The following is a 10,305-nucleotide window of genomic DNA, read 5'->3' on the forward strand; positions in this document are numbered from 1 at the left end:
GTAATTGTTGACGTACTGCCTTTGGGTTGTGGGTGACAAGAAAGCTCAGAACATGTCCTAGCTGCTCGTAGCATTTAGCTGCATAACGAGAAAGTACTTCTGCTGGTGAAGGCTAGTACAAGTCCACATTGGCAGACAGGTAGAACAATAGATGAAATCACAGGACGTTGAGTGAAGTATGGTAACTGCCGTGGGAAGCAATGAGAAGGTGACACTTCAGGCGTTGGGGCACATACAAGGGAGAGTGCACGCAGGGCATGTGTGACCCCACAGGAAAGCACACGTAACTCCACAGGAAAGCGCATCTGTGCAGTGGGAGCCGGTGGTATGTCCTGATGGGGAGGTGCAGCCAGCAGTTGCTGCAAGCACCAAGAGGTATGTAGACAGCATACACAGACGTGGTCCAAATGGGTACATTGGGGTTTGTGAAGGGACTCTCCACGGGGATGTGTGCATGCCTGTGTACTTGGTTATGTGTGTGTGTGGTGGGTGCATGGTCTTTATGGGCGTGCGGACAAAAATTGTCACCAGACATGTGGTGCATGGCACCGTCGTGGATGTTAAATATCCGTCTTGTAAACCATGTGCTTCGTCACTTGGGGAGCGGACATGCTGCAGCACTGAAGGCACACGGGATGTGCTGTGCAGTGCGCGTGTGGACAAAGTTGTTGAGCGTGCTGGTGAGAATCTGTGCACGTGTACGAATGAAGGGATGAATATATTGCTGGTGTGCGTGCATGGTTAGCATGGACCTTGAGAAGGTTGGAGGAATGTGTATGGGGGGGGGGGGGCTGTTAAGGACTAATAGTTTAGTTTTTAATCTTAAAACGGCTTCTCCAGAGTGTTGTATGTACGAATCTGATTTGGAGTGAGACGACCGCAGGGGTGCAAAGGTTGCTTCATGTGCAAGCAAGCAAGCAAGCATACATGCAGGCAGGCAGGCATTTGCTTGGTAGATAGCATGGGTTTTAAACGCTCCTGCTCAGTTTTATATTGAATCCGGTGGTTAAGTAGAAAATGTTGCTATTTGGGCATGTTTTATCACCCCGGTAATGCTCCGGTATGCTGCCTTCCCTTCCCTTCCCCTCACACTGCCTTCCATTCCCCTCCCCTCAGGCTAACTTCCCTTCCCCTCATGCTGTTTTCCCTTTCCCTCACTCTGCCTTTCCTTCTCCCTTCCCCTCCCTTCATGCTGCCTTCCCTTCTCCCTTCCCCTCCCAGCTGCCTTCCCTTCCCCTCCATTCTCACTGTCTTCCTTTTCCCTCCCATCACGCTTCCTTTCCCTCCCGTCCCCTCATACTGCCTCCCTTTCCCCTCCCCTCACTTCCTCCCAAACCCCCTCCACCACCATACAACTCTCCAGAGGTCGAGGAGAGGAAGGGATTTCAAAGAATGTGCAAATTGGACAAATTAACACTTTTTTGAAACTACTGCAAGGATCAATTCTGCAGTTTAAATCTTCAAATTCAGCTCAGCTTAAGACATTCTGGAGCTTATCCCATTGTAGTTGTAAAAGGTGTGTGGAAATTAAATAAAGACATGAACTCCGGTGTGGCTTTTGTGATGAATGAAGGAAAACACCGTTACTTCCCTTTCCCTCCCCTCATGCTTACCTCCTCCCAAAGCTCCTCCTCCTTCACTTCCTATGGACATCTCCGGGTGGTCTCCAGGCGGTGTCCGGGCAGTGTTTAGTTTGACCCCTTTGATTGTGCTGTTTAAACATACCCCATTTCATTCAATCCTGTACTTATGCTGGCAGACGGGACCATCCACTGCCCCCCCCCCACTTCCCCTCAAGTCCCCCTACCAAATGTGCATTCCCCACTTCCCCCCTTCCCCCACGCCTCTTCTCTCCCCCATCCTCCTCGCTCCCACCCCCTCTCAGGTGTATGGTGATGTGTGGTGAGGCATGGCTTTCCCCACCCCTTCCTCGCTGTCCCCATTCTGAGCTCCCCACCACGTCCCCACTCCCTCCTCATTCCCACACGCCTCCTCACTCCCCCCTTTGCTCCCCCACTGTTCTTTGCTCCTCTTCCCTCTTCTCTCTCCCTCCCCTATTTCTCTCTCCTCTGAATAGTCTTGTAAGCAAAGCGATGGGTTGTATTTGCTCGTGGCAAATAAATAAATAATTAAACATGGAAGCGACTTCAAATTAAAAAAAAAAGAACAAAAAAAAACATCCACTGCCTCGCACAGCACAGCGCAGCACAGCAGTTAATGGGCTGTCTACTCACTGTGACTTTGCCCTTTGACATTTTCACCCAATTATTAATTGGTCTTCTCATAATAAAGGCTTGTTCAAAATTTGATGACAAAAGGTCAAATGGTTAAAAAAAAAGTTATGGTCTGGACACACACACACACACACACACACACACACGCACACACACACACACGCACACGCACACGCACACACACGCACACGCACACACACACACACACACACACACACACACACACACACACACACACACACACACACACACACACACACACACACACACACACACACACACACACACACACACACACACACACCTGCATCCCCCTCCACCCCAGGTACAACAGACACCGAAGTTGGCTTGGAATTATTAATATTTATTTCCACTATAGTGACATTTTTTTGTATGCAGTTAAAAGTTGCTTGTTTCGGTTGCTAAACGTTTCATCATTCGTGCAACCACTACAATGAGAACACTGTATTTTACTTGTAACTATCATATAACTGAACAAATAACGTTGGTTACGTGCTTTGTCTTGTCCACTGAAAACTGCCTTCCTTTGGGAGTTTTGTATCTCATAGGAAACCCCATGAGCAGGCCATTGTGTACCTATATCCTGCTATTTGTGTTAATCATCAAATTTGGCGAATAAACGTGTGAATTGATGACATACGTGAAGGTAGTTAGTGAGCGAGAGGGTTTTGCTTCTGTCTAACACAAGTTTCGAGCTGACACTTCACTTCCCCAGATAATTCCCGCCCACAAAGCCCAAAATGAACAGGATCCAACTTCGCTGCCTTCAGTCTGCATTGGCCTTTGCACTTCCTTTTTCTCATTGTTTGATTCTTTAAACTGCAGTCTCCATCCGTGTCTCCTTCTTCACTTTCAAGAGCCCTCCCCTACCCCCTAACTCCCCACCCTCGGCTGATCTCAGCTTGTCTTCCACTCACTGTCGCATATTTGATGCCCCTTTTATACTCAAAACTCCACTCTTCCATTTTTCATTCCACTTGCTCTGAATTCTCTTTCTGTGGCTCTTTTCATCGAGTTCATCTATCATTTTGTTTTGTTCCACTTTTTCCCCTTTACTCTTTCTCTACCTGCTCACCATTTCATTCTTCCAACAATCCCCACCCCTCGTTAATTTTTTTTTCCTTTTCTCATCATGTCGAACCATCCATGGTTCAAAGCAGAGTGCTCACGACTCGCCGCTGAGCGTCTGTTGCAGGCTGATGGTAGAGATGGTGCCTTTTTACTACGTCGGAGTGAAACTGTTCCTGGAGCCTACGGTCTCTGCCTACTGTAAGCCTACAATACGCCCTAAACCGGCAACATTGACCAATTGTCATTATTACAATTGCAGAAATTGTTTGTCTGATATTTCAGTTGAGATATTTTCAACAAATGGTAAAATTTCGTCTGCCATGCTCCAAAGAAAAGGTTGGAACATCTCAGTGTTATTTATCAAAGGTACCCAGCATTTCCCAACACTGCCGGGTCCCTCCTCCCATCCCTTCCCTTCCCCTTTCCCCCTCCCCTTTCCCCCTCCCTCCTCCAACCCCTTCCCCTCCCGCCTCCCACCCCTTCCCTCCCGCCACCCACCCCTTCCCCTCCCGCCTCCCACCCCTCCCCTCCATCCTCCAACCACCCCACTCCACTGCTCCCTCTCCCTCCTCCCACCCCATACCACTCCCTCCAAACTCCCACCACACCCATTCCCCTCCCTCCCACATTCTCCCACTCCACCGCCCTCCGGACTCCCACCCCACCCCTTCCCCTTCCGGACTCCCACCCCACCCCTTCCCCTTCCGGACTCCTATCCCACCCCTTGCACTCCCCCCTCCCTCTGGACTCCCACTACACCCCTTCCCCCATCTCATCCCAACACTTTTCCTGCCTACTCCCACCCCATTGCTCCCTCCTTCCAGACTCTTAGACTGTGGGAACACACCATTGGTCTCTCAAATTACACCCATCGCTTCACTGAATATGGAGAAAGTGGGAACTTCTTCTTCTGCCCTTTCTTCTTCCTCTTCTTCTGCCCCCACTTCTTCCTCTTCTTCTTCCCTTTCTTCTTCCTCTTCTTCTTCGTCTTCTTCTGTTTTATGCCGTTTTCAGAGCTGCGAGACATTTAGACATATCGGCGGTGATCGAAGGAGCCTTCAAGTAATCCTTCCCATTGATTGCAAAGGAACAACAAGCAGATTGTCGAGCTGTCGAGTAAAAATAAAAAATTGCACATTTTCTGCAATGTGCAAAAAATTGCACAAAATTGCACTAACCCTAACAGCTCGATACTTGGAAAATCCCAAAAACAAATTTGACCTCAAAAATAATTGGTGGTTGAATTAAATGACCAAATATGCAACTCCTCTTCAAATTTCAAGCCATTGAGATGAAAATTGAGGGTTTCAGAAAGACCACCTTAGTTATTGACCTTTGGCCTATGTTGACCTTTTGACCTTTTGACCTCAGGACAATAGGCTTCTTCATTTTGACAAACTCTACTATGTGGTAAAGTTTAGTGAAGATCGGAATTAAAATTGTGACCTGTAGGTGACAAACAGACAAACAGATAAACAGACAAGCCGGTAGGCGACGAGGGATTCGCTAGGATCGAAGCGCTGGATACCATGCTTTTCATTCTGACCGATCCACCGACGAAGATTCATTGCCAAGACGTATTGGTTCACATACAATTGTTCCTCTGCCTGACAAGATTTTTCCTATTGCGTATTTTGCCAACTGGCACTCCTCATAAAAAATGACAGTAAATAGACACCCTATTTTTGAAGTACTACCATTTGAAAAATAATCGGTTTGCTGGTTTGTGCTGTGGAGCCTCGTGTTGCAGACACACACACACACACACACACACACACACACACACACACACACACACACACACACACACACACACACACACGGAAAACCCGATAAACTTCTCTCAATGCTCTTATTTGACCACACCTCCTGAGCCACACAATATTTTTCATAAGCCACGCCCACTTTCCATAAGCTACGCCCACTTTCTTACGCCACTCCCACTTTTCATCAACCACTTCCACTTTCCATAAGCTCCGCCCACTTTCCTAAGCCCCTCATAAAAAATGATGGTGAATAGACACCAGATTTTTGAAGGACTACCATTTGAAAAATAAAACCTCAATCAAAAATCGGCTCAAGTAAAATTTTCTAAATATCTCGAAGTGTTTAATTCCGAAGTCTTGTTTCTCTACATTCAAAACTGAAGGACAAGTATTGAAAATACTGTACGCGGTTTTTCAGCCGCTGCACAGCAACGGGTGGTTGCTTGGCAACGAAATTCAAACGCGCACATTCCCAGCACATGTTGGCAAAGTTTCATCGAAGTTGGTTCATGCTGTGGAGCCTCGCATTGCAGACACACACACACACACACACACACACACACACACACACACACACACACACACACACACACACACACACACACACACACACGGAAAACCTGACAATAAGGGATATCTAGCATATATAGCGAATCCAACAGACAGACAGAATAACAAAATCGACTGACCAATATACTTGAAAGATCTTTGATTTTGCAAGTAATAATTAATGATTTATGGAAAACAATTTATTCAACCCAGTCTGTTGTCTAAGATTAACATTTTGACATCAGAATGAACACTGCATTAATTAACCTAAGATCTTTAAAATTAAATTTCATCAATTGAGACGAAGGAGAAGTTCTGCCAAGTGTTGTAAATTGAAAGCTCGTATTCAAAAGCAAGGATTGTAGTGAGGCGTTGCAGTTTGACATTTTAGCGTTTCCCTTTGACATTATTAATTTGTCTTCTTCATATTCTCATAATAAATGATTGTTGTAAATTTGATGACAAAAGTTCAAATGGTATAAAAGTTATGGCACACACACACACACACACACACACACACACACACACACACACACACACACACACACACACACACACACACACACACACACACACACACACACACACACACACACACACACACACACACACACACACACACACACACACACACTTGCAACCCCAGCATATTTGAGGAAGAGAATAGTTAATGCATGTCCCCCTAAAAAGGTTGTAGTTCCAGAAACAGGAGATAGGTTAAACTTGAATTGAATTGATACCTCGTATCATTGGGAATAGAGGGGAAGATGGATATTGGTGCTGCACATCAACACAATTGCTCACCCTTGGGCATGGGTGAGTAATTGCAAACATGCACAGGGATTGCTTTGTTCGAGGGTCACATCAAAAGGTGAATGTGCTCTTGCTTTGTTGCTTTGTTCATTTCTCACCCTACAACCACCCATCCTCCAAAATATAAATTTCAATGTGTGTGTGTGTGTGTGTGTGTGTGTGTGTGTGTGTGTGTGTGTGTGTGTGTGTGTGTGTGTGTGTGTGTGTGTGTGTGTGTGTGTGTGTGTGTGTATTCATGTTTATATACACACTACATGGCAAAAAGTATGTGGACACCTGCTCGTCCAACATCTCATTCCAAAATCATGGGCATTAATATGGAGTTTGTCCCCCCCCCCTTGCTGCGATAACAACCTCCACTCTTCTGGGAAGGCTTTCCACGAGATGTTGGAACATTGCTGCGGGGATTTGCTTCCATTCAACCACAAGAGCATTCGTGAGGTCAGGCACTGAAGTTGGGCGATTAGGTCTGGCTCACAGTCGGCACTCCAATTCATCCCAAAGGTGTTCGTTGGGGTTGAGGTCAGGGCTCTGTTCAGGCCAGTCAAGTTCTTCCACACCGATCTCGACAAACAATTTCTGTATGGACCTCACTTTGTATACGGGGGCATTGCCATGCTTAAACAGGAAAGGGCCTTCCCCAAGCTGTTGCTACCAAGTTGGAAGTACAGAATCATCTAGAATGTCATTGTATACCATAATGTTAAGATTTTCCTTCACTGGAACAAAGGGACCATTCATCCGTCGGAATGCCAGATGGTGAAATGTGATTCATCACTGCAGAGAACATGTTTCCACTGCTCCAGAGTTCAATGGCAGTGAGCTTTACACCACTCCAGTCGACACTTGGCATTGTGCATGGTGATCTTAGGCTTGTGTGCGGCTGCTCAGCCATGGAAACCCATTTCAGGAAGCTCTCGACGAACAGTGTTTGTGTTGACGCTGCTTCCGGAGTCAGTTTGGAACTCGTTAGTGGGTGTTGCAACCAACAACAGATGATTTTTCTGTGCTACGCATTTCAGCACTCAGCAGTCCCATTCTGTGAGCTTGTGTAGCCTACCACTTCGTGGCTGAGCTGTTGTTGCTCCTAGACGTTTCCACTTCACAATAACAGCACTTACAGTTGACCGGGGCAGCTCTCGCAGGGCACAAATTTGATGAACTGACTTGTAAAGGCAATGACCTGTTTGCATCTGCCACTGAACCAGTCTGTCGGAATGCTGTCATCCATCTCCTTATGGCTTTGTCTGTTGGTGCTATTCTCACACCACGTGCTCTACGGAATTCACGCTGTGCATACACAACCCTGCAACCATTTCAGAAGTACAGCTCCGCAATCAGTGCCCTCTGCTGACGTGTCCACTTATCCATGATAAATTCAACTCTTAGCGTTAACCTGCAACAGAAAAACAATTACAGTGAGTACATTCCCTTCAACACAATTTACAATGCAAATACAGTCATGACTTTTGGCAGACCCTGTACTAGCTGAAGTACCTGGCATTGCCTTGGGAAATTCAATGTAATATGTCTTGAAATGTTTCCTGGATGACAATTTGGGAATGTTGGCCTCATGGTTTTGTATGAATTACCAATCTCGGGCATTGCAAAATGCGCTTGGACCTGTATTGAAATGCTTCACCTTCAAAGGGTGCCCAAACATGCTACCCTGGAGGCTGTTTGTCTTGCATGTTGATTATCAATTCAAGTCTGTGTCTGCTCTGTAGTCTCAGCTGACCTGGAGGCTGCTTGTCTTGCACATTGATCCTCAACCCAAGTCCGTGTACACTCGAGTCTCAAGTGACTTGTCGACCACCATTCTTTTTGCATCTGATTTGTTTATGACCATCATTGGTCTGTTTTTTGGGGAGTTGGCAGTATTTATAATGCAAGTAAGGTAGGTTAAGATATTTCTTATCAGAAGTGTTCCCTTGGAAGTTCCATAAGTGCTCTGGGGGACATCTTACGATGTTGATCTTCATGACGCAGATGCAGGAGACTAAAGTTTAAAAAAGCAACAAAAGGACCATACAGAGACGGGGAGGATTAGAGGTAGGGGATAAATGTACTAAGGGAATACACAGTCTACGTTATTAGCTTGCATACTGTACATTATATGACCTCAATGTATGATCTTCACAATACATACTACTCAATCACGGTAGAATGTAAGTATCACTCACTCGAGGCCTGAACGCGGAGGTGTTGTAATAAACCTGTGTAAAGCAATCTTTTTAATTACAGACACACGTGTCTACACTATAGTGATTGAATTTGTGTTGGTGACAACAAATCACTACAATATCAACATATGTACATATAACTCAATCGCTTCCAGGGAGAAAAAAAAACACAGGGGGTGTATTTGCAAAAGACCCAATTGAGGTCTGAATACCAATTACCTGATTTTAGGGTTTTGTTTTCTTAATTTTTATAAAAATTTTTATCCAAACATAGCCATCGACCTTCCTTTGGAGGAAAGAAGAGACCATGCAAAGTTTTGTTGCACTGGTTCCTGCAGGGTGCGAATGCATAAACAAACACACAAGCCTTCTTCTTTATATATTACCAGCAGAGTACCCGCCCTGTGGGCGATTTTTCTTCCGAGCATGCAACATGTTCTTCTGACGCTACCTTAATTTTGGTGGTGTATAGGCAACGGAGAGCTCTGTATACGCAAAAAAACAAATAATAACCAGGGTTACGTGGATGAAGCAAAAACATACCGACTACTTATACGTCAACATACCTCGCTGCACTGGAAAACGTGGGGATAGGAATACTGTACTCCACTGTAAATGGTGAAGATATGTAATACCCTCCCACACTTGGAGGTGGCGTTACACAATACACATTTACATAGACAATGTGTCCCCCTCTCAAAGACCACCGGCAAAGATAAAAACACCCCCATACATTAATTGGGGTCATGCTGATCCTATGATGTAAGTCTCCATGTAATCAGCCCAGAACTGTAGGAGGAGGGTGCCAAACAAACAAACAAACAAACACCAGTCCATGAATTGTAGTGAGGCTATATATATATATATATATATATATATATATATATATATATATATATATATATATATATATATATATATATATATATATATATATATATATATATATATATATATATATATATATATATATATATATATATATATACACACATACACACAGTGGGGAGAAGAAGTATTTGATACACTGCCGATTTTGCAGGTTTTCCCACTTACAAAGCACGTAGAGGTCTGTAATTGTTATCATAGGTACACTTCATCTGTGAAAGACGGAATCTAAAACAAAAATCCTGAAAATCACATTGTATGATTTTTAAATAATTAATTTGCATTTCATTGCATGAAATAAGTATTTGATCACCTACCAACCAGTAAGAATTCTGGTTCTCACAGACCTGTTAGTTTTGTCTTTAAGAAGCCCTCCCATTCTCCACTCATTACCTGTATTCACTGCACCTGTTTGAACTCGTTATCTGCATAAAAGACAGCTGTCCACACTCAATCAATCAGACTCCAACCTCTCCACAATGGGCAAGACCAGAGAGCTTTCTAAGGACATCAGGGACAAAATTGTAGACTTGCACAAGGCTGGGATGGGCTACAGGACAACAGGCAAGCAGCTTGGTGAGAAGGCAACAACTGTTGGCGCAATTATTAGAAAATGGAAGAAGTTCAAGATAACAGTCAATCTCCCTCGGTCTGGGGCTCCATGCAAGATCTCACCTCGTGGAGCCTCAATGATCATGAGAAAGGTGAGGGATTAGCCCAGAACTACACGGCAGGACCTGGTCAATGACCTGAAGAGAGCTGGGACCACAGTATCAAAGA

General features: G+C 44.9%; 1 protein-coding gene across 1 annotated transcript in view; it reads left to right on the forward strand.

The window, feature by feature from the left end:
* Positions 1–259: 259 nt before the first annotated feature.
* Positions 260–10,305, forward strand: part of LOC147031592 (phosphatidylinositol 3,4,5-trisphosphate 5-phosphatase 2A-like) — a 138,025-nt gene continuing 127,979 nt past the window's right edge. The window contains exons 1-2 of the mRNA XM_085865643.1: positions 260–375; positions 3,416–3,524. Of these exons, the coding sequence (XP_085721769.1) occupies positions 336–375; positions 3,416–3,524 (149 nt within the window). The 5' untranslated portion in view covers positions 260–335. The remainder of the gene's footprint in view (positions 376–3,415; positions 3,525–10,305) is intronic.

Source organism: Eptatretus burgeri, chromosome 2 (assembly GCF_056783735.1).
Source record: "Eptatretus burgeri isolate ZD-2024b chromosome 2, Ebu_testis_v1, whole genome shotgun sequence".
Classification (NCBI taxonomy): Eukaryota; Metazoa; Chordata; class Myxini; order Myxiniformes; family Myxinidae; genus Eptatretus; species Eptatretus burgeri.